The sequence below is a fragment of the Anser brachyrhynchus genome (genome assembly GCF_964034855.1).
Source record: "Anser brachyrhynchus genome assembly, chromosome: 1".
NCBI classification, from domain to species: Eukaryota; Metazoa; Chordata; class Aves; order Anseriformes; family Anatidae; genus Anser; species Anser brachyrhynchus.
The window spans coordinates 192,954,933-192,971,785 of record NC_137694.1 but is presented as its reverse complement, the minus strand read 5'-3'; the positions used below and the strand labels follow the sequence as shown (position 1 = coordinate 192,971,785).

At 43.1% G+C, this 16,853-nt stretch overlaps 1 protein-coding gene across 4 annotated transcripts in view; it reads right to left on the bottom strand.

Moving 5' to 3' along the window:
* Positions 1-4,885: 4,885 nt before the first annotated feature.
* The window catches only part of LATS2 (large tumor suppressor kinase 2), a 47,308-nt gene continuing 35,340 nt past the window's right edge, over positions 4,886-16,853 (bottom strand). For all 4 annotated transcript variants that reach the window (XM_080591213.1, XM_080591215.1, XM_080591212.1 and 1 more), the window contains exons 4-8: positions 13,714-15,251; positions 10,437-11,019; positions 9,689-9,871; positions 8,292-8,398; positions 4,886-7,522 (exon numbers count right to left, since the gene is read on the bottom strand). In XM_080591213.1, coding sequence (XP_080447339.1) covers positions 7,028-7,522; positions 8,292-8,398; positions 9,689-9,871; positions 10,437-11,019; positions 13,714-15,251 — 2,906 coding nt within the window. In that variant the 3' untranslated portion in view covers positions 4,886-7,027. The remainder of the gene's footprint in view (positions 7,523-8,291; positions 8,399-9,688; positions 9,872-10,436; positions 11,020-13,713; positions 15,252-16,853) is intronic.

The following is a 16,853-nucleotide window of genomic DNA, read 5'->3' as shown; positions in this document are numbered from 1 at the left end:
GCTTTTACCTTGAATTGCGTGAGGCAGCAAACCAGAACTGGGCTACAGTTCATCTTGGACACAACACGAACAAAATGTTCCTGCGTTAATTCAAACACGAAGCCACTCGGGACACTAATTCCAGTGACCACCATTACCCCGAGCTGGAACATAACAATGAAAAAAAATACTTGCAAATGAGCAAACCATGGCGTTTCAGTAAAGTGAAGCAAACCATGTGTGCAGTTGTGTCAGTCCCTCGGCCCCTAGCCCAGTCTCACGTTGGCAGGCTACAAAGTGACGCTGCAGGAGGTCCAGCACCGGCAGAACTGACCGTGGTCACAGGTACCAACCGCTGGGGTGGGGGCACGGGAGGTGTCCCCCCAGCACACGGCGCCCTCCACCACGGGATGGTGTGGACACCACCACAGCACGTCGCCAACCTGCTGTGAGCGCCACTTACAGCCCCAGTGGGATACGGATCGGATTTAAAAGCAGGGCAAGAAGACCGATGGCATCAGCGTTGCATGCGAGATGAGGTTCCCAATTAAGCTCATTTTTATTCCAGATATTACTCAATTTGTTCGACCTCTCTCGTTATTTTTAGAGCTAGTTTAAATTGGTAGGTCCTGTTTAAATTGGCAGGTGTTGCTATGTGGGAAATTGAACGTTAAAAAAAAAAAATCCTTCAGTCTTAAATTGGAACACAGTTGGAAATTTCCAAGAAATTATATTTCCAAAATCTCTTCTGGAAACATCAAAATGACCTATTCACAGCAGTTCATTTTTATTCTTATAATTTTGAATATAATGTGTTATATGCAATACAAGCCCTTGGCCTTTCTATTACTTTTTTTTTCTTTTTCATGGAAACAAAATATTTTTATCTTTTTTTTTTTTTAATGTATAATTATAAACACACCACTAAGTTCCCCCCAAAGTGTTTCCATTCTGTCAAACCAACATTTGGCATTTGAGAAGCATTTTCTTTGGGGGAAAAAAAAAAAAAAGTCACTGATCTGGATTCGCCTCTTTCTGCCCCAGTGGCTTGGTCTTCAGCGACACAAATAGAGTTCCCTGAGGGAAAGAGCCCGTCCCCACTGGCTTCCTGGGAACGGAAAGATGACTGTCTGCTGGGACAGACTCCCTTTTATTTAAATAATCCCTCTAGCACTAAGCACTTTGGGGCAGAGCACTAGCTTGTGTCAGTGCTCCGGGACTACTCCGCAGCCAGGACAAGGAACCCGTTGGGAAGCTGAGTGCAGCAACGGCACCGCTCCTGCTGTTAAAATGCCACCGGTGTCCCTCGAGGCCTGCAGGAGACCGGCACCATCACCACCAGTGTTCCCACACGCATGCCAAAATCTCAACAACTTCATGACCCTTCCTGCAGCCCTTTAGCCATACCTTGTTACAAAGTCTTTCGGGTGGACCCTTTCTCTTTGTGCATTTCTACCATAACAGCACAATTCTTGGCCAACAAACACAACTTTGCAGCTCACACCGCCACAGGACGTGCCAGCCCGGAGCCGTGGCCAGCCTGGAGCCGTGACCAGCCTGGAGCCGTGGCCAGCCCAAGCCAGCGCTGGCCGCAGGCCCACAGGAGCGGGAAGTCAGACTGAGGATCTCCAGAGGTGCCTTCCGACCGGCACTTCTGTGGTCCTTTTTATTCACCCCTGCTCACATCCAAAGCGAATACAGCTGGAAAGCCTCAATACCCATGGCCGTTTGTCACTCCGTTTGGTTTGGGTATCTGCTGTCTCCCCGCTCTCCACCCAAGTGAGTTCCTCCTTTTAAAAAAGGAGATTCGTTACAGCATCGCATCAAGCCACACACTGCTCAGATGATTTTGAAGTAGTTTATTGCAAATCGGTCCTAAATTTTGACCTCTTAAACATCTAAAAAACAAAACAAAAAAACTTACTAATCCTGCGATGTTGAACAAAACCCAAACTATACATATAGGTGATGAACGCATGCAAGGCATGTGTATATTCATCTGATGACTGTTTTGTAAGTATTTGCTAATGAACCTTTGTCCTTGTGATGATGATCCTGTGGCAAAGTTATGAACATAACAAGTAAATCTGTGTTCCTTTCTTTCCTTTTTTATGGTTGTATTATGTCTGACCCGCTCTAACAGGTCCCCATCTTTCTTCTACCGGGGAACCCAGAACTAGATGCGATATCCAGGTGGGGTCTCATGCCATGACTGCAGCTCTTTGGACCCAAACAGAGCCATCAGTGCTCTCTTTGGAAGGAGCAGGTGTGCAGCCAAGGTGACAAAAGACTTGGTATGTGCTGTGGTTTAACAAATGCACATACCTGCAGGTTTAGGCACTCACCTCCTAGCCAGCAGCACAGGAAAAAAAGATAGCTGTCCAACACCACAAAAGCAGGAAAAAAAGAAAAGTTACTACTTAGTACAAGGATAATTATAGGATGGTTGATGTGGCCTTCAGAGGGACGGTCAGGAATTTAGAGGAAAAAATGATTATCTCTGGGAAGTACTTCATGACAGACAGCAAGCTGCTTTGTGGCAGCTGGCAGAGCATGGCAGTAAGCTGCTGCTCTGAATTCCTTTAAAGCAGCCCAGGGGTGGAGGTGGTGTTGGAGGTGAATGGTTCCTTCCCATAGTGTGACCCCGGAGCTGCGGGTCTGGCTTGCTCCACGCACACGTGCAGGCTCCCTCCTGCCCAGCAGCACTCTCAGAATAGGGTGTCTTTGGCTGTATGCTTCCCAAAAATACAAGACATCACGTATAAATGTTCCCCTCAACACACACCAACACCCATGGGGTAATGGCTGCACAGCGCAGCAAGGCTGGACCAGCTTTGAAGACTTTCCTGGCTCCCACTCACGATCTGGTGCCATCAGCTGTTGCCTCTTGCCTGTTCATTCCCCTCACACGTTCAATCCCCCCTTCACAGAGGAGCTGCTGAGACCAAGTGCCTGGGGCTTTCCTGGCTAACAGGGATGCCAGGGGCAGTTTCTTTACATACCTAAAAGAGCAGATACAGGCTCGGGTATTTTTCCTCCTGCTGAAGGAACGGCGCCGTCCCGTCAGCTTAGGAGCTGACGATTCGAACATAAATTGTCAGTCCATTTGAACTTAAATTGACCATGGCACCAGGCTCCATTTTCTCCTGTGGGGCTGGGAGCTACTGTTGCCTTTGCAGGAGGTGACCACAGCTTTACGGATCAGATCCTGAGTTTATTTTGATAAGAATGGGCCCAGGACTGGTTTCACCAAATGCTGCTCATGGCTCATTCCCTGCTCAGACCAGAAGCCAGAGGAAGGCACAACTTCCATGTTCTTGCTGCAGTGGATTTCTTTGCCAGGAAAAACATTTTTACACTTTTTTTTGTGTGTGTTTTAACGGTTGCTATTCCTACATTATCTATTCCTGAGATTATTTCCTGTGGGAAAGATTTAATATTTTTAATTCCAATAATATTTTTAGTAACAGTTGCTATTTTCTGCCAACGTTTCTGTATTTTGGGATAGGACCAAATTATATGTTCTAAATTCCTATTCTCATTGCAGTTTCTCTAGGAAGGCTTTTAAAGCAGTTATTTCGTACCTCATAAGCTACAGGGAAGAGATCGGAATTCTCTTAAGTTTATGAGCCCGATTTTCCATCCAGTTCCAGGCAATAGCCCCGCTTCCTGCACAGCTAATTTCATTCTTCCATTGCAATTTAAAAGTCAAATGCTTTTCTCCCTCATTTAGCTTTCATGTTATTCAAGCTAGGTTCTAACTTCTTAGCTTGTAACTTCCACTGGTTAATTCCTTCATGGTGAACCAGGAATAATATTGCTTATTGAGGGCTGTTGCTGTTCCTTGGCAAATCTGAACGCCCTGGAGAATGGAGATGTGACGGGCTGCAGAGGCCCTTTCTGTTTCTGTGCCACTGGCGCCACTACAATATGAAGTTTCCATTCTGGAAACAGCAATTATTTAAATTTTCAGAGGTGATTATTTTAACTTTTGCACACAAAGTACGCGTTGTTGCTGTGCATGTGTCACTGCTGACAGCCAGGAATGAAATTCCTGCCCCACTGAGATCAGCGGCAGGTTCACCCTGACTTAGTCAAGGTAGGATTACGTCTCAAATGGTGCGCTACTTCCAAATTAATGAACTCCTTACTTTCAATCAGGAATACATACATCTAAAGGTTTTTCTTTTTAAACAAACAAACATTGAATAACTTCTTAAAATATTTTTAAAATGTTTAAAATGCTTAAAATATTTTGTGTGTGTGTCGGGGGGAAGCTCAATAGAATTGAGAATGCCCAGAACCAGTCCCAATATATGTTGTATTAGTTACCTGTCCAAGTTTCATAAAATTTACTCCCAACTTTCTGTTCACCCCTGAGATGTACGAGAAGGATGGGAACCTTCTAGAGACAGTACCTGGTAAGCTGAAAAGATTTGTTTTCCAGTTCAGTTCTTCAGGTGAAATGGAAGTTGGCTTTTGTTCCCCGCAGCAGATTCTAAGTGAGTCAATCCTTTCAGCAGGGAATCACTGCTTTCTTTTTGGGCTAGTTTCTCATTTCACTCAATTGCAAAGACACCATATTTGAAGGTGAAATACTTACCTTTTTGAAACATAGCAGAGGAAAGAGCCAGAGGGGCAGGCACACCTCTTTGTGGCTGTCCTGGCAGAGCTGCCACTGCTGTGAAAGTGATGATGTTGAATTTTATGTTATCTACTGACTCTGTTACACTAAAAATCATCTTAATGTACCCAGAAATTCTATGCCAAACACTACAAAGAGAGATGAGATTTGGATCATGTGTTTGTAGCTCAAACCCATCACTAACATTACAAAGCAAACCCCTTGAAAATTCTGCCTTAAAGTAGAAATTACCCTTTCAAAGAACACATACTGCAGTTTAGATTTTGATTCAGATTTTTAATAAATTGTGCCAGTAGAAGCTTTCAAAGGCAATGATATATCAATAAATAACAGTTAAATTGAGTTCCTGAGAAAGAACCTACCACATGAAAGAATGTCAGATAGATGTAAATAACAAAAAATGGCATTACTATATAAAAAAGCAGTAATACTGAATCTTACATGAACTGTCACAACACAAGCACTGCATACCTCAAAACATTCCTTTCATACAAATGTAAACAAATACACAATCATTTTTGTTTAGTTTAGGCTGATGAATTTATATGTTGTTGCTTAGATATCTAAACACTGGATAGGATATGCTAAAACATTAAGGAATAATATGTGGAATAATATACGGAAAAAATAATGAAGTTCCAGATTTAAAAATAAAATAAAGCAAAAACACCTTAAAGGAGTGTTTTCCTCAAATGTTATTACGTCAATCACTTTAAATAGGACTGTTACACTAATCTGAATTAAGGATTTTTGTGTGTGTTTACTTAGTTATATATAATATATATGCAAATATGTATGGCTTAATTACTTTAGTATTCTGATATCACCTTGAATAAGTCTCACTTATACATATAAGAAAAATGCTTATTTTAACATAGTTAAGAATTGATATTTCAAAGTATGCTTATAATCTGACAGAAATGAAGGACTGTTGTGCTCCACCACAGCAACATTTTCATCTGAAGACAACAGGACAGAATGACCTATGAACAACGCCAACGTTCTCAGACGTCAGCGCCTGTAACGTTAGGATCCTAAATGGATACACAGACAGTCGTGCAGAGATCCGATGTCTGGAAAAGCCATGTCCCTCCAGATTCCACAGAAATCAGAGGGGCTGCACGTACTCACCACATCAGCCTCATCTCGTTTAGGATCTCGGTGTGTTGCAGGAGCACAGCTCGAGACATTCTGGTTTGAAGACACTGAGCTACTTGTTAGTACTGGTGCTCTGCGTTACTGACAGCGTTAAACGACGAACACTGTGCTGCATGCTATGTGAATGAGCCAGGTCTAGACTGTTGTCACGAATCAGCTTTGTAGTAATGGTCTTGGCTATTGATCCTTCGTGGGGAAACGTGTGCCAACGATCAACGGTTACTAAAACGATCCACTACATCAGACCACAAAATCACTATTCAGTTATAATCTTTGCAAATCTGTTTTACAAAATTAATATTGGATACAATCATAAGAGGAAACCATCCACACGATACATTATGAACACATGGTTTAAAATGGTCTAATTTTAGACCCTCAGTAAAAATGGATCCACAGGACCTGCCTGTGAATGGCAAGAAAAGGCCATTTCAAATAGAAAAAACACTGCTCATGCAACATTCTTCACACACTAGACAAAGAAATCACACCCATATAGTCACTTGCTCACACTTTCTATTACACTCCAATAAGCAGAAGGAAATAAAGCAGCTTTAAGGTTATGTCACAATTTTGAAATGTGGAAAATACATATAACAAACAAAAATTATGGTGCGAATACAATGGCATCAGTAAATTTAGAAAATTAGAGAGTGGAGGTGGTTTTTTTTTCTTCCTTTTTTTTTTTTTTCTTTCTTACATTATTGCACAGAGACCTTTCATCACATGTTCTTCAGCTTTATGCATTTTCCTAAATGTGAAATAAGTGCTATGGATAAAATAAAAATGTAGAAAAGAAGAACAGCAGCATGATTTGTCAAAGTTAATCCCTATAATTTAGTAGGAAAAGAAACCCCTGCTATAAACAAAATATAAGTGCTCTTTATTCATTTAAAAAATAACGCTGACAGTTGCAGAAGTCTGTAAATGTTTATCTGAGTAGGGGGAAGCTGACCTCAAACAAAAATAGGCCTAGAAATGATAGACTTCTGGCCTTGTAGATTTTGGTGAAGACCAGGATTTCAAGTGTAATTATCAACAAAGTTATTTACAGTAAAACTGACCTGAACTTTCAAGAGTGCCATTTTTGGGACCTGGCCCTGCAAGTTTCTGACTCCACAGGATGACTTCAGTCTCAGCCGAAGTTACACCTGACCAAGCACTGCAGGATCAACTCCTAAAGGATCAGTTAAGGGCCCTACTGGATTTGAGATTAGTCTTATCTGGAGCACTCTATACAATAATTTACACATATACAGGCTGACAAGCTCCAGTCTGATCCACCACATCTTTGTCTTCTACATCGGACTTCTCAGACTGGCCAACTTCCATTCCAGAAGGTTTGGGATACCTGAACGGATACCCATTGTCATCGAAGAACCTTCGGAAAGTAAACTCGTAAAAGGCATGCTCTGTGTGCTTGCTGTTGGAAGAGGCTAACGGATCCCATGTCCTGGTGCTGTCACCACTAGCATCATTCCAAGGACTTTCTTCTTCAACTGGATCAAAATTTGAAGTGTCCATTGGATGGCTGATCTTTGGAACGTAGGGAGCTGGCTGCCTGCGGATATCAGTAGAGAAGTCCATAGAGTGAAAGAAAGAATGGGCTTTAATATCATCTGCTCCGTTTCTTCCGAGCCTGTCCTCAGCAGCACAGCAGAGCTTTGTGATGAGATCAGTTGCCTCGGGGCTTAGCTTGATCTGTGAGGGAATGTGCAGTGTGCTTTCCCAGTTTATCACCTGAAGATGAGAAAGGTATTAAATGACTTCTAATCCTGGAAACAGGATCCTTCTGATCCTTCTGTCAACACTAACTGCACAGAAGTATACACGTAGCTAGTCCAGCCACATTCTGTATAGTTACTTCAGAGGTTCAAGAGCCCAGTGATGGGATTGCATCAGCTGTTAATAGGTTTCTTTAATGATTCAAGAAAGATCGCCAGAGAGCAGATAGAAGCAATTACATTTTAAAAAAGACGTATTTCCTCTTGAAAGCTCCTGTTGCCAGATTTGAGAATATATTGTTTATACATGACTTAACAGAATGAATTCAAGGAGTTGCTTCATTTAGCCTCCAAAATGTAAAAATAGCGAAGTGATTATGAGATGCATTCTTTCTAATAAATACTACTTACTGCTTGGCTTTAAAACACTCACGTTGCCAACTGAAATTATCATCGGTGTATCAGCTTACTCAAATCTGATATGCACCCTAAAAAATTTATATGGATGAACTTGGGCTTCAGAAACCAAAACTGTGCTGAGTAGATTCATAAAGCTGGTAACTATATCTATGAGGGCTGGACAAGTCAATTCTGGTCTGATATTCACAATCTTCACTGATTGGAAAAGGGTTTGTCCCTGGTGTAAAGCTATTTAAAATCACGATTTTGTAATCACTGTTCCTTTCTCTAGTAAAACCAGAGGGGATTGGTCTGTACAGAGAAGAGGAGGAAAAGGAAAAGATTAACGTTTTGCTACTACAGATTGGAATTTTGTTTCAACTTACCTTCAGTTGGGTTTCTGTGGGTGTAGGAGCCAGGAAAGGAGGCTGTCCCACTAACATCTCAAAGAGGATGACACCAACACTCCACCAGTCACAGAGCTGAGTGTATCCTGAAAGGCAAGTCCAAAGGTTGTCCTCCATTAGCCAAGGAGAATATGCATAGAGCTACTATTTCTTCTTGCAATTAAGCATCAAAACATACAGCACAAATTTCTGTCTTTTCTCAAACAACTGACCTAAAACCAAAGGACTCCCAATCCACCTTCACCATGAAGTTGCTTCTGCTTGCTGACCTAAATTCTGCTGCTGTCAGTGAAGATCTAATAGTGTTGTCTGGGAATCATTTTGAATAAATTTGATTCTCAATAATAGTGCGTGGGGAAATCACATAATTAGACCAAGTGAAGTTTTTTTTTTCATACCCCATCCCACAGCTACATCCCTACACAGCACACACTGGTCCTCAAAGAACAAAAAAAAGGCTTAGTGATTGATGCCCTCCCCTTGGTTCAGTGGAGGTGACACCTCGGGTTGGAAAAGATGCTGAAAAGATACAGCCTATTTCTAGAGACATAAGAAAGATACGGATGACTTTCTGAGCAAGTTTCAAGCAGTGGAACATTTTCAATCATTTAATTACTCAGATAAAACAAATGAGGTATATGTTTGAGATTTCTGAAAGGAATGAAGGACTTAAAACACTGAGTTCTATGCAGATTTGTGCCATCAGATGATGTAGGATTTAATCCAAAAATCTCTTGAATTGAGAAAGAGTTGAGATTAGGTCTAGGATCAGGCTTGCAGACAAATTTGAACAACTAATCTCCTCACTACAGTGACTGTGTCTGTATTTCATGGATAGCTACCAGATGTTGTCTACATTCCTGAAGCGGAGCTTTTGAATGCAGTGTGCCCAGCGTAATCTGTACAAGACTTTTTGCTGTATTTCCCTGAGATTCTGTATGGGAATCTGGTGAATGCTTCCACAAGTTTCTAACAGCCTTATTTAAGTGACCAATCTGAGTGACTCAGAACCATCAGTTGGCTACTTGCTGGTCTATGCAAGCCTGCTAGTGGCCGCAGTCATCCTCATAGTGGCCATAAGCACAGATAATCTTCTCTGTACTTTAGAAACAGTAGCTGCCAACACCATCTGACGTATTTATTAGCAGTCTCATGAAAGGCTTCTGAGTGAAGAGACAAAGCACGACAACCTTCAATGTCCGCAATATGAAGCTCATCATTGGAGCATGTACAGAAAGCTGCTCCTTAATCTGAGCTGAGTGTCTGTGGACTTCAGAACGTCAAGCTTCCACAGCAGCAAACTTTTGAAGGAAAAAAAATGAAGTATTTCAAAACATTGGTGCTCATTTAAACAGTAGAAAATCCAGGTTATCTACCTTTACGAAGCAGGACTTCAGGAGCAATGTAATTAGGGGTTCCAACTAACGAGTGAGCTAGGCATCTCTGATGTTGCTTCTTAGCTCTTTGTTCCAATGTCTTCAGCCTATCTCCACATCTACAGTTGGACGCATCATCCCAAAGATCACTGGGCTCCATGCTGTCTTGTCTGATATGGCTCCCTTTGAAGTGGGAGAGAAAGTTTACATTTAGACTCATAAAACACAACACTCAAAAAGGAAAGAATTTATTTAGATCTAGTTTTGCCGTCTTCCTCTGTCACTAAAGAACAGCACTTAAGCTTTAAACCTAAGGCAATTACTTCTGCCCTCTTCTTCACAACTGATTTTCCTTAACCAGCAGAGTGTCTCTGTCTCAGTGCAGGGAAGCACGTTGCCATACGGGAGATACAGAATAATGGAGTATATTTAGATTAGCTATGGCAATTGTGTATTACCTTTCACCGATAGACTCCAATACCCTTCAATGGCAAGCACAGAAGGTGCCTGGATTACTTTAAATCTGGGATTAATTTCTTTCACCATCAGAGCCCCTCCGAACAAGAATGAACTGAAGAAGTACAGCTACTGCTACGGTCAGCCAGACTACTGACAGGGATTTGAACAGTACTGGAAACAAAAGACTAGAAACAAACTAATTGCCAGAGACAAACACACCGTAATTCACCTGACATTTCTGCCAAGAGGTAACTACTTCAGGATAAACAGAGCAAATGAAGCCTAATACCTTTCTGGTAGTATTTTGAATTGTGAGTCCACCTGAATCCCGTACAGAGTCCGAAGTCTGTCAGTTTGATATGCCCATCGAGGTCTATCAGAATGTTGTCAGGCTTGATGTCTCTATGAATAAATCCCATTTTGTGCACGCTCTCGATAGCCAAAGTGAGCTCTGCAATATAAAACCTGGCCAGACGCTCCGGGAAGACCTCCATCCGAATCAGTAGACTCATCATATCCCCACCAGGGATGTAGTCCATCACAAAGTACAAGTTCTCTTTATCTTGGAAGGAATAATAGAGTTTAACCACCCACTCATTGTCTGCCTCAGCAAGTATGTCCCTTTCTGCCTTGACATGAGCCACCTGGTTCCGGTTCAGGACATCTTTCTTTCGCAGAGTTTTCATGGCATAAAGGGCATGGGTATCCACTTTGCAGGCCAGACACACTTCTCCAAACGCACCAATACCCAGAGTCTTGATTTTCACAAACATAGATTTGTCCATTTTGGCCCTTTTAAGTCTGTTGTAGTTGGACTCCTTCTGGTAGAGAATTTTCCTCATTTGTTCCTGTTCTGCTTCACAAAGGCCTGCCTAGATAAGAGAAAGCAAACCACGAGAGCTAGTGAGGTTATATTCATAGCAACAGAACAATGAACCAGCATTCCCAAGACACGTCTCAGAAAAATTAACCAAGAACCAGAAAAGAGATACTCATGAGAGAGATAATCTCTTGTCTGTCTGCCAAGGTATTTCTGAAATACTTGCAAGTTCATTTGCCCTACCAGGTTACCTGCATTGTCTCTAAGATTGCCCTTTCTCTCTCATTCTGCTGAGCTAGGAGGCATGGGGCAATGCTGTCAGGGGAAAAGAACAGAACAAACCTGATCACGGGGTTCGGTTTATACCTTTCAACTGTGCACTTTGCCACCGCACTCCACCATACATATGCACAATGCAGCACAAATTAAACTGATATCCAGATGAAGCAGCCCACTTTGTTCATTAATGGTTCTCCAGAGGAACTCACACGATCCTATCTACCAGTGCTGGTTGATTGTTGCTTTTTGCATGGTAATTAAGAAGCTGGTTTTGACCTACACATTCCCTAGTGCTTTGTGAACCCTCTTCTTTAGAAAATTTTTCTTCTTCTACCATGTACAGCTTCCACTCGCAAGCTTTGTAGATCTCTCCCCTCTTCCTTCACAAAATATACACATATAACCCTCAGCTCTGGCCTCCCTCCAGCTACTGCAGCCTAGACCCTGGTTCTGTTCCCCCCCCCCCCCCCCCCCCATTTTACTGTTTCCCCTCTGAACCTAAACCGTAACAGATCTGGCTTGTCCAGCCACCTCCTACCCCCAGAGAGCCTCTGAGCAATTGCAGGTAACATTTCACATGGCTGCAAGGAGATACCTTGTGGAAAAGGGGGGAATAAGAAGTATGCAGCCAGGCTTTCCCCACCCTTCAAGACAGAGCCTGCACACTTCTGTCTTCAGTGCCCATCCCCTCTCCTGAGGGCCACTGGTTGCCTCCACCAACAGAAGCCCCGGGCTGATCCCCAGGATCCTCTGGCTGCTCTAGCAGCCCCCTTCTTTATGAATAACCTGGTTCCAGAATCCTGAATTAAGGGACATCAACGGAAACATTTGTAGAGGAAGATTAGTGCCTGATGAGAAGGGGCAGTGGGGAAGACGGTGGATGGAGCTGAAGCTGACTGATTAGCAGGCTAAAGACCCAAGCATTCACCCGCAAGGCTGCTGCTTTGATTGAATTTTTCATTTCACACCTGTAGTCTAGGCCTTTGAAGATGAATGTGGGCAGCCAGACTGCACAGCAAAATCCGCACGGTACAAAAATGAAATCTGTATGAATAAAGGATGGAGGAGGTCTGAAGAAACTTGCACAACAGGTAGGATGAATTTTCAGACTGAAGGCAAAAGCCAAATCAAAACTAATAATACTGTTTTTATTATAGATCGGGGTACTCTCTTTACATTTTAAAAGGAGTGTTTATTGTTTTAACGTAAAATAATTAGTGTGCTGTGTTCTTGGTTAATTCTAGAATAATGCAATATTCAGGTAGCCAAAATCTCCTGAGTTTGCAGTGCATTCCTGCAGCCAGTGATGAGGTTGCTAGGGGAAGGAGCTGTTTGTGTTTATCGTTGAACTATCTGAGTTATGAAGTGAAGGAGAGCTGAAGAGCCAGAAAAGAGAAGAACTAATGCAATTAGCTGCTGGTTTCCTTCTCTGGAGATCATCAATCTCAGGAACACATTCATTAAATCCAAGCAGTGCAACATCATCTATACTTGTGGTGAGGTCAAACTATTAACTGTCACTAAAATATATTGACCTTTCAAGAGATTTTAGAGACACGTTCATTTTATCTTAACCTCAGCAAATGAATTGCCGGGTTTTCTAGAGCAACATGAGCATCAAATTAATCAGCTCTGGAAACTGACTGTGCTAAGGAAGATCAGGTAGTTAATTAGCCATTATGCATTAATAACAGCTTTCCTTAGAGCTTATCCTTAAATACAAAAGTAGACTAGTCATATTCTAGTCATGCCTGAGAAAAAAATAAAAAAATAAAAATAAATCCACATTTAAAGATTTAAAACAGAACTGTCAGAACAACCATTAGAACTTGGCAGCTTTGTTTTAAACAGCCCTATCAGGGAATCAGCTTGGGCTTGAGTGCTACCATTAGGCATAAGAGCAGCTCTTGCTCAAAGTGCATCTCTCTGAGACCTGCTTCTAGAACAAGTTCCAGCAAGGGTCCCAAGACCGTTTAAAGCTGGCCAAGACATGATTACTTGCATGATATTATTACTAGCATGTGTTCAACAGACAACTTTTAGTCAAGTATTCATCTGAAAATATGGCATAGTAAATCTACTGCCAAGTTAAACTGTGCTTTGGTGAATAAGCGGTTGCTATCATGGAATAGGTAGGAAGAGCTGGAGCAAAGAGAAAACCTTTTCCAGAGTTTTGCAAGAGCTGGATACTGCCAGTGTTATCTTGGCCTCAAATCTGGCTTCTGCGTTCTTTCCTAAGCAAACCTAATACTTTCCTACTAAGGGTGTTTTTGCTTCATTTTACTTTTCTGGTATGAAGGTATATTATTTCTTCTCTCAGGTTTTTCAAACAGCCTCCCACATGTGCATCCAGGCTTCTCAGGGAAATAGTCTGGTACAGGCAGGTATTGAATACCTTTATACATTTTGGAGTGAGAGTAATAATTTGACCCCATTAGATTTACTATTTAAAAAAAAGAAGAATTACTTTAGCCATTTCTTGCTCCAGCTGCAGTCTTCTGTTAATTTTCTGCTGGTAGGTCTTTATGACATTTTCTACGTGCTGCTCCATGTAGAACTTGAAGGCAAACGGCGAGTAGCTCTTGATTCGGGATTCCCGCTTTTCCTCATCTTTGCCGTTTTTTCTCACAGGCACCGGAGATGTCTGGATCTGCTTTTTATCCTTGCTGGGTTTCTCAGCTTTAGCGTTCTTGCTGCTTTTGTCATTTCGCTCGCTGTTCTCCTCGGCCTTATTGCATGGTGGGTTGGGGACTACACGGAGGGTCTGCTCTACACCCATGCACAAGCAGTTGATATCGAACTGCTCGGAGCTACTGGGAAGCAACAAATGCTTGGGATACGGTGGTGGCGGGCACCGCAGCTCCTGGTTAGCGTATTCCACTTCCAGCTGATAGGCGTTGGGTGCTCCAACAGTTGGCACGTGCTGCTCCATGATCTCTAAGCCATCCACAGCCGGTGCCTGTGCAGGTAACCAGCCAGGATGGGAAGGTCCCACCGCCGTCTGAGGCTCGGGTCTCATCACTCGCATGCTCTTCACTGGCTGGAGGATGTGAGCAGAGGTGACCGCTGTGATTGTATTCGGAGATGTAATCGAAGGATCGGGTTTTCCTGGGGGAACCTGTCTTATCGACACGGTCACCTGGGGCTGCTGCTGATGGTTGTTGAAGGAGTTTGTTCTGCTCGGCACTGTGGCATCTGGTCTGAAGGATACGTGTTGCCGTGGAGATGTTTCTATTCCTGGGTTTTGTAAAGAATCTCGCCGTGACGGCGTTGCTGCCTGCCACTGCTGAACTTGAGGATTGTTCATGTCGTAGAGATCCATGTTTAGGCTATTTCTAGATGGAGTTAGCAGATTTTGCGGTGGACTGTCTGAAAAATCATTAGCAAATGCTGGACCTCTGGATATCACGTGCATTTGATGAGAGGAAGGACTTGCCTGTTTGTGATGAGAATGGGATATATACAGGCTTGCCGGTGCCTGCTGAAATGCATGACCAGAGTTATTTTGAACAACCGCCCCTTTATTCGGGAGGTTGGCGTATCCTCCCTCCTGCTGCATCTTGTTTTGGAAGGAAGGACTCCGCTGAACACCATACCCCATGGCTTCCCCCTGCACCATCATGTGCTGCCTACTGTAGTGTTGGCTGTTGGAGCCATGGGAGGCCTGCAGCTGCAAGGCTGGGCTGCTGTGATTAGCCACGGGATAATTAATGACAGAAGACTCGATATTTGCAGGGTACGTTTTCTGCTGATGGCTTGTTGGTGTGCTGTGCGTGCCTACTCCGGAGGGCCGCTGTACGGGAGCGTTCATAGCCGTAGGCTGCGAAGCTGAGATTAAATAGTCCATGTATGGCCTCGGAACTTCAGTTAGCATATTTGTACCTTCTGCTCCAAAGCCTGTCCCTTCATAGGCTGCATTACCGATCTGATGGTAGGACGGAAAAGATTCATTTGATCCTTCGAAGCTTGGCCTGCGGGTTACGTTATTTGGCACAATACCCTTTCCTTTGTAAAAAGAACACAGAAGAATGTTAGGAAACAATTCAGGTGAACCAATTACTTTGCATTACTCATCCATCCATCCTTACACACACAAAGCCTAGAATATGTGTTACAAAAGAAATAATCTAAAACCTAAATTAAGCACTCTGGACATTTGAAGTGATAGGTGCCAAGTATTGCTACTGATAACGAGCTACTGGCCCAAAATACTGCTCATGCCAGGAATCATCAGGGAGTTCTACCAAATCATGAAAATAGAAGCACAAATTCCTGTACTGTGAAGTCATCATATTACGCTTCAGCCTGTATTTTTTAAAGCCGGACCGGTGTTACCAGTCATTACTCACAGACAGGAGAAGGAAGCAACAGAGCAGGGGTTAAGTACAGCACCAACAGGAGAAAAAAAGCTCCCTGAACGACTGTCAGTACAACTTTAAGACAACATTACTATAATCAATTAGTCTACCTCTTCTGCACAGTGCGCTCACTGCTCACGCTGGGGATCTGCTTGCATCTTGGTCCCATCGTTCTGAAAACCCTTGCTTCCTTTCATTTACAACGATGGCATCATGCAGCTTACCCTGTCTTTTTCCCAACGTGCTGGGCACAGAGTGTCCCCTCCTATGACTTATCTGCCTCCCGTTGGGAAGCTTGAAGAATATGCAGGGACAAGATAGCAGCATTCCTACGCTGGATGTGCTAAGGGTACTTTTCGTCAGTTCTTTGATCTACGGACAAATTGCAGGTGTAGAAAGCACTGGCTGTGCTAAACAGACAGGGAGACACTCTGTGCTGCCCCTGTGCTGTTCCCCCCTCTGGTTCTTCAGCTTTCACGAATCACAGGACTTGACCCACGTACACCTAAACAACTTCCTTTTAAAACCTTCACAAGGCCCTCAAGACGAGAACTTGAACGCTGAACTGCAAGCATTTCCAGCTATTTCCACTACAGCACGTCCCTGCATACTTACAAGCCCTACTATATACATGGTCACAGGAGCGCACACTTCATTAAGACAGGTCTCTGCACCGTTTCTGCACGCTGAAGAAGCTGTCCCCATGCTAAATGACACTTTCACAAACAATGCAATGTTTTGAAATGGAATCAGCTTGGACAAATTATCAATGTTCTTTCAGGCGAAATCTTGAAAGAACAACAATTTCTTAACCGGCAGCAATTTTTCCTATGATAACATAAGGCCATTGTTATCAAGGCTGTACCTATAACTGCTCCCTGGAAGCTGATCTGTTGAGACACAAAGAGGTGCACTGATAAGGCTGTGGCAATGCAAAGCATCCCAAGAAGTGGCTGCTCTGGTCTGGACATGGGAGACAGCCGTATCACCCATTTGTCATCCCTGTCAATAGGATTCACACTGAGCCTCAGGATAAACTGACTTTGTCAGAGCTATGAAGGAAACCAGCAGCAATGTCTGCCCTCGTCTGGGACACATACTTCAGCTGTGCAAGGTATCTTACTGATGTCAAGAGAGGTCTGACCTTCGCCTCCTGGATTTGTGTACCAGCAAGTCTGCCCTAGTCTGTTTGAGGAATATTTGGAACTGTGAAGATACCAACCATGGTATAGAATCATAGGATCATTCA